This window comes from Liolophura sinensis, chromosome 7 (genome assembly GCF_032854445.1).
Source record: "Liolophura sinensis isolate JHLJ2023 chromosome 7, CUHK_Ljap_v2, whole genome shotgun sequence".
In the NCBI taxonomy this organism is placed as follows: Eukaryota; Metazoa; Mollusca; class Polyplacophora; order Chitonida; family Chitonidae; genus Liolophura; species Liolophura sinensis.
The window spans coordinates 57401326-57423579 of record NC_088301.1 but is presented as its reverse complement, the minus strand read 5'-3'; the positions used below and the strand labels follow the sequence as shown (position 1 = coordinate 57423579).

General features: G+C 40.1%; 1 protein-coding gene across 1 annotated transcript; it reads right to left on the bottom strand.

Annotated features, from left to right (window-relative positions):
• Positions 1 to 188: 188 nt before the first annotated feature.
• On the bottom strand, positions 189 to 21104 carry LOC135471972 (CD151 antigen-like). The gene is made up of 9 exons (XM_064751438.1): positions 20856 to 21104; positions 9585 to 9881; positions 7409 to 7603; positions 6287 to 6361; positions 5763 to 5867; positions 5444 to 5534; positions 3849 to 3997; positions 3474 to 3556; positions 189 to 2899 (listed from the first exon to the last, which is right to left on the bottom strand). The coding sequence occupies exons 2-8, from the start codon at positions 9648 to 9650 to the stop codon at positions 3512 to 3514; spliced, it is 726 nt and encodes a 241-aa protein (XP_064607508.1). The 5' UTR covers positions 9651 to 9881; positions 20856 to 21104; the 3' UTR covers positions 189 to 2899; positions 3474 to 3511.
• Between the last annotated feature and the right edge of the window lie 1150 nt (positions 21105 to 22254).

The following is a 22254-nucleotide window of genomic DNA, read 5'->3' as shown; positions in this document are numbered from 1 at the left end:
CAGAGGAAAGTCAATAAAGCATTTTATGATCATAATAATTATTGTTGCCCACTGAGTCGATGTGCAGAGTTACTATTTTGCAGCATGACTTTTCAAGCAAGAGTTGTACATGAAGTTTTAGTACATAAAGGACATAAAACAGTAGGCCTACTCACACATCCAAGCCATTAACACTGTGTGATGGATCAACCATTTGTTTATTGAGTCTATTGAAAACAAATGCACAGAGTTCAACATTGTCTAATATAGTGTGAATGATAACAAGGTCGTGTTAACAACTAATAGCAACCTTACGGTGAGCACTGGTCGAGTGGCAGAGTTGTGGAACAGTACTGTATGCCTGAACTGGTTGCTTGGGATGAGGTATGTTTTCTGAACATGGCAAAACAAAAGAAAAAAAAAAAGAAAAAAAATGTCTTGATACTACAAGATTTGCACCATTCTTCCAAACAAAGGTATTATTTGCAAGTATTTTGTGAGAACCTACATATATATAACTGCATGCTCAAGTTTTGTGCTTGCTGACTTCATGAGACTCGCCTGCACAAACAATCACACAAATTACAGACTAGATATACCTTCCACAGTTCTCTTGTTACATCTTAATAAATTACCAATCACTACATATACCATCTTGTATTTTTCGTTGCAAGATCAAATTGCTACAGAGGCAGAATACCAGTTGACTAATGTAAAACCACTTGTAAATATTAAGACAACATGCAACAATAAATTGATGTAATCATCCATATCAGAGAAACATCAGAAACACATGAAGAACAGGTGGATTAATTTTGCATTCACCAATAACAGAATTGTGTGTAAAATACTCACAAGACAACAGGGTTAGCCCATATCTATTAATGTGGCCCACATTGTTGTAGAGGTGCTGTTAAGCCCTTATCTTTATTTTATTTATCTGATTGTTGTTCAACAAGATACTCTGTCACTTTGACAACAGTGATCAATGTTACGGATGAGGAAACTTGTGCTAACAATATTTTCCATGTTTGTCCAATACACTTGTATGCCACATTAGTGAAAAACAAACATGTGGTCCTCGTAAATTTAAGACTGCAAACAGTCCTGCAAGTGCTGCTGGGTGTTAAATGTCACCAGGGATCCACAGAAAATTAGAGAAAGCCAGAGGATCTACAAATTTTCCCACCCAAGGCCTGGGTTAAACTTGTACCTCTTGTACCCTTAGTCCTATAAAACAACTGAGTGTTGTACACCCCCTCCCTTCACACCTTGATTGTACACGTAGACAATCTAAGCACACATTTGTATATCAGTCAGTTAACATAACATTAGATGCGATCCATCGTGTGTATATTTATGAAAGGTGTAAATTCTTTGTATTATGTGTTTCAACGTAGTTATTGGTATATGTGGATCTCCATTAATCCATTAATGACATCACTCCTATGAAAGAATACAAGAGTTACATCCCCTTAAATACTCCGGATCAGTTTAGATATGACAAAGGCATCAACATCCCTTTACAGACAAAATGGCTGCAGAGAGCCTACTCTTTAAATTTCAACACGAGTGAAAATTCAGTCAAACATTATCAAAGAGTGTAAGCTTTTGGAGACTGTACTCGTTATCTAGCATTGTCTTTCTTCTTGATTTAGTCGTTTACTATGTCTTGATATCACCAACGAGGAGTTTTGTCACACGTAATTCAATATTCAGGCAAAATCAGCCAGTTGGGGATGAGGGACTCTGGAATGATTATCAGGGTGAATTCTACAGCTTGATGGTCATCATGTCCTTCAAAACCCAATGTGATATAAATTGGAGGGTGCATTGGGCCTAAGATGACAGGTCGTGGTCCTCTGCCCTTTAACTTGCCTCACACGAATGAAATATTCATGATTTATGAATGAAAACACCAGTATACATACGCTGACGACATAACGACTTGTGTAATGGTTCGCAAAGCCTGTTTGTAGGCCTACTAGAGTAGAGAGGACACTAGAGTGCATGCATGCTCACAGAGCACAAGCTAAACTGAGCTCTCTCTCTCTCTCTCTAGATGATCCCTCGTGCAATTACGGCACATGATCGTTCACATGGCACACACAGCATGTGTTTTAGTGTCTGAACCAGTATTTCAATTGACTAGAATATGTGTTATTTTCATGACATTTGAGAGGAGAATTTTACCACCGACTCCGCCTTAAATAATCAATATACATATTTTCATATTATACGTGCTAAATATCTACCGGTATATATAATTGTGCAGAAAACTATCACAGTACATAGACGTTTTCCTGGTATCAGTGGACTTTATGCTGACAAAATACTTCGACATGTATTTACAGGTATAAATTATGTTCTTTATATAGTTTGTGATGGAATCTGTTGGCCTAGTATGAGTAATAGCATCACTGATGACGGGCTATAGGCCTATTGCACTACCGTCGCAGTACCCTGTTTGGTTAGGCTACTATGTATCTCTATCTCTTCACTGTGAACTGAAACCATAATTGTCCCTCTGCTTCCGGTGGTTGAGTCACGCCCACTGACTGTCCTGGCCAGTTACTGAGTTCTTTTTATGGTAGGTAAGGGTTTTCTCCAGCCAATGTTATCTGGTGAAATACCACCAGCACGTTTCCATAGGTTTTTGAAATGTTCCTAATCCCGGAGATCTGTCTGACTTCTGGATATACAATGCTAGCCGCTAATGATGCACTCTGTCACATGAAATGAAACGGTTGGATTCCTTCACAGTCTGATCAGAGGAGAAACAATGGGAGCGGAAACTTTTTCGGCACAATTTAGGGACAATTTTAAGCTATGCTGGTCTATAGTCCCAATGTCTTTATCCCACATCATACTCATCCTGTATGGCTCGACAAAGACACACAGCAAAAATCATTCCCAAAATCTGAAGTGAAGAAAATATTTAGTTAAAGAAGTAAATGCATCCTGTATCTTAGGACTACCGCAAATAACGACCAAATCAAAGTGGCCAAAAAATATAAATATATCAATTCATCAAATAGGAATGAAAACGTCATCAAATGTTAATGTACGACTAGTCATATCTAGATCAGCATCAGAGATCAAAACAACTCTTTGCCCTAAAAATTCACTCCCAAATTGCATCTACAGGATCAAATAAGAGGTTACAAATTATTGCTGTTGTTGCTGAAACTTACATTTAATTTTTTCCCAGTGGGATAGCATCTTGGAGGTTAATCTTCCAGATAAACCTCAAACACCTTACTAAGATCTATAGTGTCCTTAGAATCAAGCAAAATGAGTAACTTACTCATGAAATTTTAGGTCCAATACAGTAATTGCACAATACAACTTCAAATAAAAATACATGAGAAATTAGATAGCTTGACGTCATTTTCTATGCCAGGTTTCATGAGTTTCATGCCTCTCCCAGTTAATTACAATACTTGATCACTTCTAAGTTTTAACTATGAAAGGTTTATGTGACTTGAACATACCATGACACCTCCAACTGCTGCTGCTACACCACCAATTATTATGGCATTGTCCTGGATAACACAATCAGTTTTGTGAAGCAACCCTACGAAGACACAGAGCAATATTCAAATTATTCCTGTGTCAGCGTATCATTTACATAAAATATAATGAAATAAATACATATAGCTGTTTCCCTTCTGACATGGTTACAGAAAGCAAACAAACAACACTTTTTGTTATTTGTGACATATGTTTATTTATCTAATTAGACTTTTAAGTCAAACCGGTATTGATGCTTTTTTTTTTTACCGGACACCTATAAATTTTATACATGAGCAAACATTTGTTACACACCTGGGCACACTGCTTATGATGGCAGGCATACATGTACTTACATGGGTGTGTAACTGTTCATTGAAGTGTTGCTTGGATACAGGAGGGCCCCAATTTGGGGCCAGGTGGGGGTCCTCTAGCCCGACACACCTGTTCTTCTCATATTTCTCCTGACTCTTACAGCAACTGTTGGGAACATACTGAGGGGTTTCTGCAAAGAGATTAAAGCTTTACATCCAATTTAAGGCCTATACATCTACCTGTAGCCTAAATCTACCTGCAGACTACATCTACCTGTAGCCTACATTTACCTGCAGCCTACATCTATCTGTAGCCTAAATCTACCTGCAGACTACATCTACCTGCAGACTACATCTATCTGTAGCCTACATCTACCTGCAGACTACATCTACATGTGGCCTACATCTACCTGTGGCCTACATCTACCTGTGGCCTACATTTACCTGTAGCCTACATCTACCTGTGGCCTACATCTACCTGTGGCCTACATCTACCTGTAGCCTACATCTACCTGTGGCCTACATTTACCTGCATGACATATTCATTCAAAACACTCCATTATTCACCATAAACCTCCTTAACCAATCTTATCAGTATACGGTTTGAAATCAGTTATTCCTATATGAAAACCTATAGATGTGTCCATATTCATTTGATATTATTGCACTGCTATCCCCGCCACGAAATACACCAAAATGTCTCAAGCCTTTAAATCCTTCCCAGTCTCATTTTTAATTACGATATTTATTCAGTTACAAAGCCAGTTACCTAACGGATTGTTCATTTTACCGAAAACTAACTCTTACACAAAAATATGTAGCATATCACAGGTATAACGTACGACAGCTGCGTGTACCTCATTTAACACACGGAAATTATTCTGTAATGTGGGGTCTGACGTCAGACATGCATCCTACCCACTAATGTTCTATAATCATGTGTTTAATACTGCCAGCGGATACGAAAAATACAGCCCGCATCCTCTGAGCTCAGGTGGTCGGAAACGGGACGTGATCACTAAGGCAGCGACATTCAGTGAAGTTAAGTGGTATAATAAGCAAGTGGTTATTACCCTCAACACTACCACAGGAATCAACAGGCCGCTTGCTTGTCTACTCAAAAACGGCAAGGACGCGCACCTGTTTTCTTCTGAAGCCGACGCAGCCATGTTCAACGGTAATGTTCATCCAAGCTCTGGACGGCAAAACGTTCACAATACGTAAGAAACATCATCAATTAAACAGATACTTTGATCACATCAAACACCGAACAGGCGCTGAGTCGACCTAAAGTCGGGCGTAAAAAGACCTTGCATACGACTGGGAGCAATTGGGTATTTGGCGACTGGGAGCAATTAGGTTTTTAGCGAATGGGAGCAATTGGGTTTTTGGCGAAGAAGCATTCATTCAGCAGTCATTCTCAGTTGAACATGTTCTACTTTTCTAAGATTAAAAGCATCCAGCTGTATGCAGTTCTGTCCATCTACACGTGCTTGTGTCCAGTTGACGACAGTTGCTCACGATCGCAAAGTTTGGCAAACTTTTAGACATATGTGTTAAGCGTAGGTAGACTTTGTCTAGTTGTTCCCAGTCGCAAATCGACCCACATAAGAATTACGGAATTACAAGCACCTTACCTTTCTGTTGTTTGAACCATTCTGTGTTGAGTTTATAGTATGCCCAAGACGTTGAAGAATTGATATTTCCTTCCACACCGCAACAGGAAAACTGTAAAAAAATAAATAGATATAAAGTGCGAACAAGTGATTTAAATCACTACCATTTCACTAAACCTCGATTTGTAATAAAATTATAGATGCTAAGATTGTAAGTTAAGTCCGTAGAAATTATGGGATGACAACGGTTCTTTATTTCAGTTTCTGTAACATTTAATAACTGTATGGTATCAGCATATTTTATTTTAATTAAAGAGAAGATGGTTGTTGTTTTGCGTACCAGCTGTTGGATGGAGTTCCAGGCTTCTGTTGTTGTACCTTGGTCCGGCATCCCATACGATGTATTGAGGGTTTTGTACATGTTCTGTTTCGCATACTTTTCGAGCTAAAAAACAGGAAGAATTCTTACGTTAGCTCAGTATACCCAAATACTGTGACTTTCCCCAGTCCTCCCCCCCCCACTCCCCAACCTCCATTCATGCAGGTAAGGTAATGTAAAAAGTCAGGACGTATAATCTTGGACAGGTAGGGTTACTATGGAGAAATATCAGTTAATTCAAGTTCAGAGGTAGTAGCAAATAAAAGCATTATGTCTCATTTAGTCGTCTGCAACATGCCGCAATATCATAATGAGAGGAAACCTTTGATGTCAGGCGGCTACTGACATTACCATGGCCAACGGTATAATAGTGTAACAGAGAGAACAATTTGCCATGCAGTCACACATGTAACATGTATACCTAAACAAGGCTCTGTAACCATTTGTATATGTAGATATAAGCCAATGTCCATGAATTTACTTACATCATTGCGGAATGCATAAGCTAGGATCCCACCAATGATCAGACCAACGAAGATGAGCAACAGCAAAATGAAGAACTGAAAAGAAAGGCGACAACCATTTTATTGATGTACTAAGACATATGGATGAATTCAATGTCCAGTACCTTAAACCCTTGATATGTGATTTTTACGCCATACTGGTGGTAGACAAGGGTGTGAATGTGTGATTTTTACGCCATATTAGTGGTAGACAAGGGTGTGACTGTGTGATTTTTACGCCATATTGGTGGTAGACAAGGGGTATGACTGCAACCCGTCTCCATCGACTACTGAATAACGCCAAGGTCCCACGCACAATGCGAATGGGGGAATCTACAAATAACCTATACAAGGCCTGAAATGAACCCGAACCTCATGGATATGAATCACACACTTGGCTCACTAATTACATTGTTATCATTTATATTTTAACTTTGACTGAATTATATGTCTTACTGTATATTAAAGAAACACATAAACACCCGTCCTTGTCAAACAGAACAGGATATGCGAAATATAGGTACATCGTTCAAATAGCTCAAAACCGCGCTGGATAGAAATACTCATCCAACCTGAATTACATGTGAATAATCCACAACTAAAATCTCAGATCCTAGTGTACCTACAATAAAAAGTTTGTAAACCTTGCACGTATATATGTATATATTTCATGACACTATATTTCACCCTTTCGCATTAAAATATTGAAACAAACGCCCTGATTGTGTGGTGGTCCATATTTAGTTCAGTATTTCCTTCCGCAAACATATGCAACCAACCGTCCATTTATGCATCACATTCATGTACTTTGCCATTTTCAATTAAAATGTTATGTGGTATTAATACAATGCTGCAAGACTATTGGATTCACGTCTCATTATTTGCTATTTAGGAAAGAGGTTTGAAATCATACCGATCTACCTTCCGAATAAAGTACTAGATCAGATAAAAATGGCACCTTAATTATATTGAATGACTGCATTTTATAGTATGTGCATGTTAGTCGTTTTGTTTCATCGGAACCTACGTGAATTGTCTTTGCGGGGATCAGGGATCTGTTTGGTGGAACATTTGTTTGCGTTATTAACGGTGATGGATACTTACAGCTGCAAGCATGCACCTGACTTCTTTGATAGCTCCGCAGCAGCCAAAGAATGACACCACGACACAACCGCACACAATGAGGATGATGGAGGAGGTGGAGTACAAATGGTTGCCAATAACAGCCGATATTTGGGACAGCCCTGTCTGGTTCACTCTGGTGATAATCCCGATGACCAGGAGAAGGCAACCGGACACCTGCAAGAGCAAAGGCTGGAATAAAGACCACAAAACGTCTGGTGTACCGATAAATTTACGGCACATCATATCGGCGTTGTACTTTTTGTTGAAAACACGTCTGTTCATACATTTATGTGAGACTATGAATACTGGAAAATGTAAAAATATACAGAGCTGATTTGAAAATATAGCAATTGTGATGCTTACATGCTAAAAGTGTAATTCTGCAACCGATTCCCATGTTGTTGTTTTTTTTTTCAAGCATATTCTGAAGGCATTCTTCTTTTAAAATTATACTCTTAGTGAAACTCTGACACTGGCCACTCCAACCACTGCAGTTCTGTCTAAAAAATCGAATTATAAATATGCATAAATTGCACCAAAAGTTGCTCTTTCACATGTTAAAAGGTTGAGAAATTAGGGTAGAGAACAATACAAGTTGTGAATAAATCATGTAAACTCTTATTGTTAAGCAATGAAAATCCTGGAAATCGGTTAAAAGAATACACTGCCCCTGGGAAGAGACAACTGACCGGAGTTAACAATTCGTAATACACGTGGTTTCCGGTAGCATTCGAGAATGGTTGTCTGTAATTTAACAAGAGGGTCCCTCATTCACAAGAAGGTCACACCATATACAGCCGGAAAGGTATATTCTACGCTCTCCTGAAAACAGGATATGCTGTTCTCTAATAATGTAATGTTAGCCTGTCGTTTTAAATGTCAAAGCATTCCCTGTGTAAATGTGGTACCTTTACAGAGGTTTTCTGTGAAACCCTGCATCTAAGCGGACCCTGAAGACAATATATATTCACATTATTCGGGCAGGCTGTATAACGTGAGTGAATGGAAACATTATGGTCCACAGCTTGAAGGGGACTACAGCTGCAATATGGACATTTGATTGGGTAACTATAAATCAACCGATTGGGGTGTTTGATTTTCTCATATCCGCAGGCGCCTGTTCATTGGAACTCCTCTGTCACGGGTTTTCTTACAGGAAGCACCATAAGAGCCTTGGCACTTAACTCAACCCAATGACTTGTCTTTATTACTTTCGCATTCGTCTCGGCTGGGTCGTTAACTCGAGCTATGTCAGTCAGGATGGTTTATACGGCACAGCTATGCCTGCTAAAGGTCAGCACAGTCTTTCCCTTGGGTCTATCCGACATTACCTCTGTATTTCGGGCAATTCGTCCATCCTACTGAGATGTGATATTTGTGATAAGCTGTTTAGTGATCACCTGTACCTTACAGGAATGGTGTCTGCCAGTGAAAATAGGCCAAATATATGATCTTTTTTAACACAGTGCAGGCATAGCCAACAAACACATCGCAGTTCATTAAAGCATCTGTAATTCAGGCATGCACAGTGTGACACACTAGACTACCTATACACTTAGAGCTAATAATGGTAAATATCCATTGACTTCAGATGCAATGGAATAGGAAGAGGTTAGCATTTCAAACTCCTCGGTGATAAATGTAGAATGTTGTAACAAATTTTGATGAGTAATAATTCAGATTTCATGAGTTCAAAATGATTGTGCCACAATTGCTAATCCTCAAAGAACAACTAGAAAGTTATTTTGACATCTGCAGACCAAGCTTGGGAGTATTCTGGAATAATCAATCACTACAAGAATACATAGATTTCGGTATATATAATCCCATATTTTATCTAGTTCCGTCCACTGTTTCTCCTAGCACTTGAATGACGTACTGTCAATATTCGTCTTAGAACATAAGTGATGATCCTGTTCTTTTTTTTTTAAAGCTACGCTATTGTTCCACTTATACATTCGATTAAAAACCTCTTTTCACAAAATCGGTTACTCGTCTTTGAGCTTTGATAAACCCTCCTATTGTGTGATATATGTAATCGCAAAACTGTATTTATCTTCACAATTATACTCTGAATGATGTTTTTAAATAAAATAATAAGCATGAAGCTTTTTGTAGACATTTTAAGCCAACTTCTGATCTCGTATGGTCTTACCAGAACAAGGCAGTTGAATCCGAAAAGAGACCACTTCATGAACTTTCCACAGCCTTCCATACCCATCTTCAAAAGGTGTGCCAACAAACGCTACCTTGGATTCAACTGGTCAAAAGCCCTTGGTATCGTTTTCACCTGCAATTTTCGACAACTTGAATGGGAGAATTCGGTAGGCATTTATGTTCGACTCAATGTTTATCTTCTCCAAGTTCACATTACGTAGACCATCGTTGTAACGTCTTTGTTCTAAGAATATTTTGGCTCCTGGAGGTCACAGGGATATCACATCTTGATAATCTGTAACACAAAACATACGCATGACAGACGAGTGATAATGTCAAACTACATGCACATTCTAAACTGCTGGGGACCATTTAACACTAACGCTTCTATCAACCATCACATCCCACAACAGCCACACCTATCTCTACCTATAATTGCCTGTTTTGAAAATTCTACTCATAATGTGACAACCTGACACACAACAAAGATATATACAACTAGAGATATATGTGACTTAAACCCTTCACCATAATACCTATAGCACCAGAATAGATTGTCTCTTACTTAATGCTCTAACCACTTCGTCATTCACGAATTCTCTCTAATAAGTGCTAACAGGAGGACACAGGCCAACAGAGTCCGTTCTTGTACTTGCTGTATGTTTGTCATTAGCGTCCATCTCTATGGCTCGGCACAGACAGTTACGCACCCACCTGTGGCAAGTCGAGAAAGCCCATATTGACGGCAGAGCTAAGAAAAACCTTGTCGGAGCATTCCAGATGGTTCCCATTGAGGCGATACATAAACACAAAAACACTTGACTGTTATCGTAGAGGAAAGATGAACAGAGAGAAGGTAGGTTAGTCAGTAGATAAGAGCCAACAACCGATCCCTGACGACCGCAGTCCCGGATTATATCCTGAATCAACCGTTGGCTGTATCACCGTCTCCGGCCAGCAGCTGCTGTGATAGCTGGGATAAACATGCAATAAACCCTGCATACGCCTCGGCATATCGACGATTAGACAGGGATATGACTGTAGCTTTAGACGTGCGTACTGCTGAACGTTGTCCGACCACTCAGAGTTATATAACACCACCCAGGCCTTCAGAAACCAGCGGGTCGTTAGCAATTGTCTTCTCTATGCAGACACACTTGAAATAAGTTAAAATGTGATAATAATGCAGGATCTGTCTGGGTAGAGTGTACGACAATATCTATGTTTTATTGCACGAAGAATAATATATACGTCACCGTGAACGGTGGATAAGATGAGACAAGCTGAGGTATCAGAATACTTTTAACAGGGAATCCTAAAGCGAAAAGCAAAAGCATTTTGATTTTTTATTTAACATTTATTTATTGCACTTGTGATTAAAGTCGTATTCAATATGTTTTTAGTTATTTGACGTAAAGTTCTAGGGTTGAAGAAAAATAGATAGAGGCCGGGGAATTCAACCAACCTTTTCCAGGAACTTGGCGAACCACAAGACGTAACCAAATTTTGAACTCAATAATTCAGTAGGCATTTATGTTCCATAATACAGAAAAAGCAAAAGCTGACTGGCAAAGTAGTTTACCAACCACCACAGCATACCTTAAAGAAATGAAAGCCTTAAATTTGTAATGATTCCCTGTCCGCGCCTTAATTTTGATAAAAAAAAAAAATTTTCTGCCAACAGATTTGAAACTCTTGGCAATTTCTTGAAACATCTTTCAGGGTTCGTGGATTAATGAAGTACTACGTGGTGTTGTCAATGAATCCAATGATGATTGGTTTTGTTCTGGATTTCAAATTTGGGGTTCGTCTAAGATCTGGTGTTTGCCAGCCTATGTTTAGGCCTCTAGCATAAATGCTCCTAAGGCTCAGATTTGGGGTTCACCACCCAATATTTTAGGCCTCTAGCATAAATGTTCCAATGCTTTAGATTTGCGGTTTGCCAGCCTATGCTTTAGGCCTCTTGCATAAATGCTCCTACGGTTCAGATTTGGGGTTCGCCACACAATGTTTTAGGCCTCTAGCATAAATGTTCCAATGGTTTAGATTTGGGGTTCGCCAGCCTATGCTTTAGGCCTCTTGCATAAATGCTCCTACGGCTCAGATTTGGGGTTCGCCACACAATGTTTTAGGCTTCTAGCATAAATGTTCCAATGGGGGTTTGGGGTTCGCCAGCCTATGCTTTAGGCCTCTAGCATAAATGCCCTTAAGGCTTAGATTTGAGGTTCGCCACCTTATCCTTTAGACGTGCTTTAGGCCTCTAGTATAAATGTCCCAGTGGTTCAGATTTGGGGACGTTTGCCATTACGTTTCCCAGCTTCCCGGAGTCCACCTTTCAGTTGGCTTCTAGGTGCTTTACGTTTTCCAACAGAATTAAGTATTGGTGAAGTTCAGATTGGTTCGTCACCACAGGCTTCACGTTTTCCAACAGAAGTGTCAACGAGTTTCAGATTTGAGATTTGCCACCACAACTTAAACTGAAATGATGAAAAGCCTATATTGAGCATTAAATTCACTATTCACTATTCAGTGTAGCATTTCGCCACATTTCTGTCACGTCCTTGTATACGTACCTGACATAAGCTAATCTCCATGCACAACTATTTTAACACACGACAATAACATATATATAACGAGGGTGTAGAGAACATAATCCTCTGTATAAAACCATAACGCCATCCGTAGTCGATAGTGCCCAGAGTCGATATGAGGAGGAGGAATATTCGATCCGCCACACTTCACTACCATTAGCAGCTTTTAGCCCGGTAAGAAAGTCAATGAAAACCATGGATTAACGGAGAGCTTTTCCATGACCTATTGACACGAATTTAGCGAGTGATATTAATGACTTATGACCCCGGAGTCCACCTTTCAGTCAGGACCAAAAAGTAAACCCACAGCGAGTCTGAACACACGGCTACCATATACATATATACTTTCCTTGTAAGTACTGATATAAAATAATGTCTTCGTATAGGTCCTGTAAAGTGGAATCTCCTCCAGCCGAGGCCAGCTATGCTGTAGTTGGAGCCTGAGAGCCTACAACATTTAGCATAAGACAACAATTCTAGACTTGAGGAACGCTTCAGTTTGTGTGTTTATGCCTTCTGTTCGATTATTCCTGGACAAAGGGTTCGCATGATGTACAGTTTATCCATACAGCCTGCGTGCCATCGGGCTAAATACAAAGGGGTTGATGAATGCTGGTGGAGTGCGGCCGAGGTACCGTGATCGATCGAGCAACAGACTTGTAGAACGTCTTCATCAGGAAGTCTTCATCAGGTCGGTACAAAGACCCTTTCCTAATTCGGGTGCAATGTGCATCTCTGTGACCTGTGTTACTAGACATATACATTCCCATCAATTCATCAACAAACACGTTCCACTTTGTATACATCAGGTTTTAAAATATCTTACCACACACAACACTGCGGAAAGAATTATGCATGGACACGTGTCCAATATTCTTCGATTCACGCAACGATTTCCATGGTAAACCAGCTTAATGCAATTTATTGATGATCACATATTAGTTTATTATCTCCTTATAAGAGCCATTCAGGTAAAATTTGTTTGCAGGTGGTAAACTACATCGAAAAGGGTGACTGGGACTTCTTCAGCCACATGTAACAGAGACATAACTAGAATTTCTTGAAACTTTTTCTTTTCGCAAACGGCGTTGTTTGGGTTATATCGCGATTTACGCGGTTACCCAAGCATAATACCGATGTATTATCGGCCCTGTAATTACGCTGTGTACGTAACTCTTCATTGATCAGTTATGTATATCATAAAACTTAACTTAACACTGTCTATCTATATCCTCAGTTTGGCCCTATAACAGAAATAAGTTTCTGCCTACATCGGGGACCACACGTCAGTATTTTATGTGCCAGCAGAAGATCCTGTAAGTATATATCTCCGGCTTTCTTCGCTATTTTGAAATGATTGGGTCCAGCGTGGAAACATAGTAGCAAGGTTCTTTTTCCTCTGAGGAATAAGCCTGACAACTAGTCCCACGCGGTAAATATTATTTATACATGTATTATGTAGTGGAATCGCAGGGCTGCATTTATGCTTCTAAATTAATTGAGAAATATTCAAAAGCGATGAAATGGAACCTAATGCATTACATGTGTGATAACACGGTTAGTGCTGATGATGAACTATGCATCACTCGCGGGATATCATGGTTAAAGCTGGTGACGAACCCAATACATGTGTGATATCATGGTTAGGGCCGATGATGAATATAACGCAACACACGTGTGATATCACAGTTAAGGCACATATGCATTAGGCGTGTGATTTCTCGGTTAGAGCTGATGATGGTCCTAATGCATCACACGTGTGATATCATGGTTAAGGCCGATGATGAACCTAATACATTACACGTGCGATATCACGGTTAAAGTTGATAACGAACCTATGCATTACACGTGTGATATCATGGTTAAGGCCGATGATGAACCATATACATTACATGTGTGATATCATGGTTAAGACCGATGATGAACCTTATACATTTAATGAGTAATATCATGGTTAGGGCCGATGATCAACGTAATACATTATATGAGTGATGTCATGGTTACGGCAGATGATGAACCTAACCTGATATCATGGTTAAGGTCAATGATGAAATTAATACATTGCACGAGTGATATCATGGTTAAGGCCGATCATGAAACTAATACATTACATGTGTGATATCATGGTTAAGCTGAACATGGACCTAAACCACTATCTTTGCTAACCGTATGTCACACATTAATCAACCGTTGCTGAGAGAGCAGTTATACTTTGCGCCATCATTGTTAAAGTTGCTATAAGACAACTTTGTTCTTTAAAGCTGTCCCCCGAGTGACCGCTTATTGTCACCGATGCCCCAAAAGAACACCAAACAATAGCTAGTGGAAAGTGGTAGCATGTACAAATTCCCTGTCCAAAGACCGGGCATTGCACATGTACTCCATGAGTCCTTGGAATTGAAGACCAGTGCCTTTAGGCACTTGGACCCGACAAGCTTCATACACAATGAATGAGTCCAATGTATATATTTTATTTGGTTGATGATTGTGCAGGAACGAATTTCGATGTAGCCAAGAACTCCGCTTGCAAATATGTGTTAATAGAGTTGAAGACAAAGGTCGGGAAATCGTGTGTAATCGCACAACCGACGTTTTCCAGATGGTACCTTTCATCGTCTTGTACATATCCAGATCAAACTTCTCTCAAAACTGGGTTGTTATAAAGTAGGCGCCATCGTAATTCGTACTACTAGTTACAGATACATTGTGTGGACCAAATCCTGTAAAGTTATTCAAAGACCACGTACTTATCTAGATCAAATGGCAGGCACTGAACCACGTGTGAGGCAGAGCTGACGGAGGCCTAGTGTTGCATCGATCGGCCTATCCATCATCATATGCTATGATAATAATCCCGATACATTCTACAGGACTTTTCTAAGCTTTACGCCAATAAGCCTCTGGAAAGAGAACTGTTTAACACTTCTGATTGGAGCCATCAATATTGCATCAAGTCTGTAGCTCTACACGTAACCAATGTAAAAAAAAAACAAAAAAACAAAAACAAAACAGGAATGCTCTTTATGGGCAAATATGTGCATAACTAAGCAGTTTGTTGCACACATATATCCCTAATATGAAGCAGTACTAATGATATAATGGTGACGATGTGCAGCCATGGTAATTGCTGACAACATTCTTTGATGCACGGTAATAAAACATAACCATACTGCCAGTTACATGTACTGACATGGAAGATCACGCATGTAGTTACTGGGCTTATGCATATCGAGGAGTGTTTTCCTATAAGTAAACGTCCGAGTGGGCCGTAGAAATCATGCCCTGTTACACATTTACATGTACAACGTGCAGTTCGTTTACACAGCATCAGTCCAGTTAATGAGGAAAAACCAAGCATTGTAGAAGTATTGTTATAAAAAGCAATACATGTCCCCTTCAGGTTTGTGCCATCAGAATAATATAAAGTTTTGTCAAAGACCACAACAGAACAAAAGTGACCATAAAAACCGACTAAAGAAGCCGATAACTACATATGTACAGCCTTAATATGACGATGTACAAAGCCACATACAAGAAGGCTTCTGATACGGGCGATACATGTATAGCGGATCATGATGGAAGTCATAATTCAATCATAATCTTACCCGACGTATTCGTGTCAAAAGCTTGCGCAAATCTTCTAAGCCATGCACCAGAATTATGTTGTTCAGTAGAGGCAGCCTAGGTTTTTGTCCTGCGCCGACCGATCTTGATGGTTTGTGCATTTCTGCTTAACAAGTTAATCACTTAAATAGTTTTCATACGGCAACATACATGCTTATACCGCCCCATGGACTCTAGAAGTTCACTAGTCAACAAGCACTTTTGAAAATATCTTGACAGATAACGAATGTGTTATTTTTCAGTAAGTCTTGCTTTATGCACATATGTAAACCTATCTCTACCTTAAGGCTGTATTACTGCAGATGTGGAGTTCAGCCATAGTTATCAATTCCTTCGTATATTCATGGTACTTACATTCATGGTAAAATAAACATCTTACCGCACTTCACATCATGTCTTTGAGGCTGCAGCTTTGTGCAGTCTGATGTTTCTGATTTATCCTCGCCCGCTATATAGCCAGAGGATGTATAGGCATGCAACGCATCTGGTTACAAATAAGACTTCTTCGATCCACCATTAGCTCTATATTTAACTAAATTAGATCTGCAAAGCAAACGAGGTCGGGGCCAAAAAGGATGAGGATACACACGGGGAAGTGCTGATCAGACACAAATGACAAGGCCTGCTCCTAAGGAGAATTCCGTGCATTCATCAGTCTACAACTGCACGTTACAGGAGAAACTCTCATTCATTTTACATGAGGAATGGGGAAAGTGGACATCCCATGCACTCGGCGGCACTTCGCGCTGACCAATGAGAATGTTGTGAGGGTTAATAGTTTCTCACTTCACCATGCAATGTCTTATGTCGATAGCAGCATAGATGGCCGTGTATGTACACATTATGTCGTCACGCAAAATTTAGAGGAACTGCAATCTTGACAGCCCTTACATACCAGTATGTACAGGCATCTTGACAGCCCTTACATACCAGTATGTAGAGCCATCTTGACAGCCCTCAGGGGCACCCAACACGGGCACAGTGGAGCATGACCACTATTCCCCTGTTCATTCCACACGACACCATTTTGGCAATCCTGCACGTTAAGCATTAACCTGGATTGTGATTGTAGCAGCCCACAAATCAGAACGAGCATTCACCAGCATTATATTGGTAACATTGACTTTTACAATAACACGTGGTTATAGACAGAATATTAAGGTTGTTTTCAAAAATTCAATTAAATATTCATGTTCATGTTATGGCTGAGGAAACGTTTTTAATAACTATGCCGTATAATAAATATTTAACAAGATTACATCTGAGCAACTCAACTAAATAGCTCAATTTCACACTGCCCTGCAATGGATAGAAAATCAATACAAATACGCTACCCAAGGCACAAGCATATACTACTATTTGTTTCCTGTTGTACTGCATTTCACTATGCGGAAATAAGGCAATAATAATTTTAACGAGTTGCCATACGTTACCTGTTACCATCCCTAACACTGACCTGTTATCGCTAACCCTGACTACATTTACACTCCAGCTCAATGTAGGATAACAGAAGACCAGATGCGCGGAACAGATGGCAGTTTTCCTGAACGTTCGAATCCGATCAAAAACCTTTGAGATCTGTTCGTTCGAATTGCCTTTCGGTTTACCACAGTGGCTTTCTCTTACTTTAATTCACCCTGTATCAATGGAACTGGTTCATCCCTATCAGCCAATGTTGGTGCTTGTGCTTTTGACAAAAAGCACTGGTTGGCGGCAGAAAAACTGTAGTGACGTCTCCATGCCCAACACACATACCCTTCATTTGTTGTCGACCAAACCCAGCAAACACAGTCTTCCGATAGAGAAGTATAGCCGTTGTACTAGTACTGCCAGACTGATCCAACGCAGAAACAGACTCGACAGGTTTTCATCGATCAGATCGTCCAAAGGCCTCTTGATGTTGTCGACAAAATAATACACAGCCTCCGTCCCAAATTCCCAATAATAATGGAGGCTGTATATAGATCTGTGCAATTCAAAAGTATTGCCACAAAAACTGATTTATTACAGCAGAATCTCTCGCGATATAATATTTTGCCACGACGTAGTGAACGCTAAGGCCTGATTACATATACCAATGAAGAAGTCTTCAAACTCACATATGGAGTCGGCACCATATTCTACCGATACTGACATAGTATGTATGTATATATGCTTTGGGTTTTACTTCATTGAAACAGTAGTCAAATGAGGATTACACTGCCTAAAGCTATGGCAGGTGTTGATTATACTTCCTTTGGAATGGTTAATCTGAGAACGCAGACGTCGAGTAAAGATAAAATGGCTAATGAAGTTAGCAGGCACTGATGACGTAGACACATCTTCTTATAAAGTAGTCAAGGACTGATGAAGTTGGCAGACACTGATGACGTAGACACATTCTCTTATAGAGTAGTCTACCGCTAATGAAGTTGGCAGACACTGATAACGTAGACACATTCTCTTATAGAGTAGTCTAGGGCTGATGAAGTTGGCAGACACTGATGACGTAGACACATTCTCTTATAGAGTAATCTAGGACTGATGATGTTGGCAGACACTGATGACGTAGACACATTCTCTTATAGAGTAATCTAGGACTGATGATGTTGGCAGACACTGATGGCGTACACATTCTCTTTTTAAAGTAATCTACGACTGATGATGTTGGCAGACACTGATGGCTTACACATTCTCTTTTTAGAGTAATCTAGGACTGATGAAGTTGGCAGACACTGATGGCGTACACATTCTCTTTTTAAAGTAATCTACGACTGATGAAGTTGGCAGACACTGATGGCGTACACATTCTCTTTTTAAAGTAATCTACGACTGATGAAGTTGGCAGACACTGATGGCGTACACATAATCTTTTTAGAGTTGCCTAGGACTGATGAAGTTGGCAGACACGGGTGACGTAGACACATTATGTTATAGAGTAGTCCAGGACTGATGAAGTTGGCTAGCTAACTGTAATGATGTAGACACACTGTTCTGTAGGGTGGCCTACGACTGATGCAGTAATTATAAAGCATTAAATACATTAGGAGAAGACGCGTAGAGTAACTATATGATGCAGTAGGTGGATCCTGACGGAATGTCCATACCTAGTTCACTTATTAAACAGGTCGATTTACATAAAGGCCAGGACGATATATCTATAACTATGCCTGCTGTTCGCATATCTACTACAACAACAAAAACAGAACCATGTGCGCCTCGCTCTCATGGTATGGGCAGATATCCTTAGCAATAACGACTCACCTTATTCAGTTAGTGTTTGCTCAGTTTTCTGCCGACAGTGAGCTTTATTCTCTCGATATTATTTCCGTTACAGCACAGCTTACATAAAAGTTCTCTTCCGTACCGAGAATGGCTTCAACGCATTTTATCATACCGTTTAACAACGTGTTGAGATTTTCACAGAAAAAGCCTTTGTGTAAGTTAAACTCCATGAAAATTGATTTTGGGAGATAAATGGTATATCGAGAACGCCCGTACCATACTGGGTTGATCTAAAATTGAGCGTGATATTTCATATATACCTATACATTCTCCACAGTTGCGTGACACGGTAGAGTCCCCCGCGGCGACGGCTATAGCACAGCTGGAATAAATGGTAGGATTTTCGCGGTAAGTGCAGATTCGATAACTATAGACCAAATCCCCGAATTCCATTCTTCGCAATTTGTCTGCATTTGACAGTTTAATGATGTTCCCAGGGGACCGTCCAATCCCACTCAACTGACAGCATCATCACAAGGCAAAGGAACACAGCAATATCATCACATGGCTCGGGAATAGTGTCTTAGCATTACATGGCGGCAACAATGCGATAAAAATAACTTTGCTTCTATCCTCAGTTTCGATAATGGGGGGAAATGGCATTGTGTAGTCCAGTCCTAAAGTTTTTTTTTTTATCAAACCTTTCGTGTGTGTAGAAACTCATTCATATCCTCAATTCATATGCATGAGATCATGGAATTCCTTTACTTAACGAACAGTAAAGTGTTCTCTGTGCGTAGGGATATATTCCTTCAAATGCACTGCACGGGAAAAAAATTAAGGCCATACTGAAGAACAGTGTCGGTTAATGCGTACTGGTACACATATATCCACAGTAGATCAGGATAAACATTATCGTCTGCGATTTGTGATGGTTATTGTAAATTTTAGAAACGGTAGAGAACGTCACTGGTACTGGCACTGAGAGCTGTTCACTGGCTGTTCAAAGCTCACCTTTAAATGAACACTTCTGTATATGTATATAAACATGTACACACACACACACACACAGAAGAAATTAAGTGTGTCTTTATAGGCTCATCTTGACCATATATATATACCGGCCCTGATTTGAGACATTAAGTGCCACAATTCAGGTGCACCTCCTAACACACACCAGTCCCTGTACAGGTGAGGTGTATATTTAGGAGAGTATACACCACAGCATACAAATGCATGGCCAAAAGTTGCTCAGAATTAATGAAACGCTAATAAATACAACAGACCTGTTTTGTTATGAATATGCCGTGTGTGACAGACTGTAAGCAGACATAAAATTAAACACTGTGCCATGATTATGAACATAGGCACTGGATTGTTTACTGTTACAACGTACTGATGGAAAGAGGTCCCATAAAATGTAACATAGACGGGGGTATAATACAATATATATAGGTCTATATATATATATATATATATATATATATATATATATATATATATATATATATACAGAATTGGGCATACAGAACTTATGTCATGTGGTGGTTAGGACAATTCGAGATGGGCGCATACATGCATTCACAGCTAGTCTAGGATTGAGACTGGACGAGACTGACAGCTGTAGACTGCACTGTAGCTATATTCATGCGCCCGTCTGTACCTGTAGGCCTACACTAACTCTGGCCATCTCGGTATCTACACCGGAGCTAGAAATCCCATGCACGTGCCGTATAGCAACGGCTGTCAATGATCGGTCAAACGTCGCTGTACAGCGTCAACACATATTAGAAAGACTTAGTTGTTACAACAGTTTGTATATCTATACTGTGCACAAACAAAGGATTTACCTGATCCATAGGGACAGGCGTGGTCGGCACCATCAGCTCTGGGTGCAAGATCTGTTCCGCTTGTCCCCGTGGGGTTGGTGCTCGTTCACTGCTTACATGTAAACAATCGCGCAGCCTCTACTGGCTAAGGCACTCGGACGTAGCACGGGGCTACCCAAGCATGTAAGACGGCCCCTCAAATCAGTCATTAAGAGACCTCTGGCCTTTGTCTTCACAAAAAACAGCAAATTTCGCTTATGACCTGTTATCTGTGTGGATTTCCCAGACTGTGGGTATGATGAATCTGCGAGCAAACAGCCTGATCTGTTCTCCTCCCGTACATAGGAGAGTTTTAGTAGGCTGTAAATTTGTAGGCCTGCTGCAGTCTGAGTCAGTCTGGACTGGATGCATGTACCAGTTAGCGCTGCTCCGTACAGGGAGCACCACTAGGCCTACTCCACAGACAACAGACACACGGCCTGACGATCGGCTAGCTCGCCTGAACTCAGATCCTTCTCACAAACGCTATCCAGCAGCGCATCTCCACTTCCAGTCCGGACCTTGTTTCCATAGCAACGCTAGGAGAATGATGGCGATTTTCTCTTGGCCATGCACCGATTTATTTAAGCTGTCAGCTTTTATTGAAGCTCATTCGTCCACAAGAGGAATGGATGGTTCCGACGGTTCACCCACTGTTTATATATAGGCATTCAGTAAGACAAACAAAGGCATGAAGTCATTCAAGAACAAGTCTTTATATATATATATATATATATAGGCCTACACTATTCGGCTTTTAATACACTTATGAGAACTATTCCTAAATAGTGTTGCCGAGCTAATGAAAAATTTAATGTGGTTATATGATAGATCTAATACATCTTAATCTAATACATGGAAAAACGAAGGGACAGGCAGGCTTACATACCTTAAGTTTCTTTGACTGGTGTTCTATGTGATACTAAAGAATTGGGCCTCACTTATATAGTACGACGTCGACCAACATCATGAAGGGAAGATATCGGATATAGAGCCTGCAGTGGGAAACCCACGGTCGCCTTATTACGATGCATTACAGTCTATGCTCCAGTATTACAGATGCGTGAAAAGAGCTCGACCATCCGAAGGATGGTGATGACGCACAGATCTTACCATGCACGTCCGACCGTAGAGAAAGCTAGCATAAGCTGGTTGGGAAAAGAAACTACTGGTATCTAATACATGGCAAAGTAAAATTTTGCAAGCATAGAAGCCAACATACGCAGTGTTGACAACCATTTACAGATGATTTCACATGACCAATCACCAATGTACCAACTTTCTGCTCTTCCGGAAGCCATTTCATATTAAAGCTGTAGTTTTTTGCACTCTTTGGATATTATTTGTGCATGATTTATAATTACTCATTATTATTATTGTA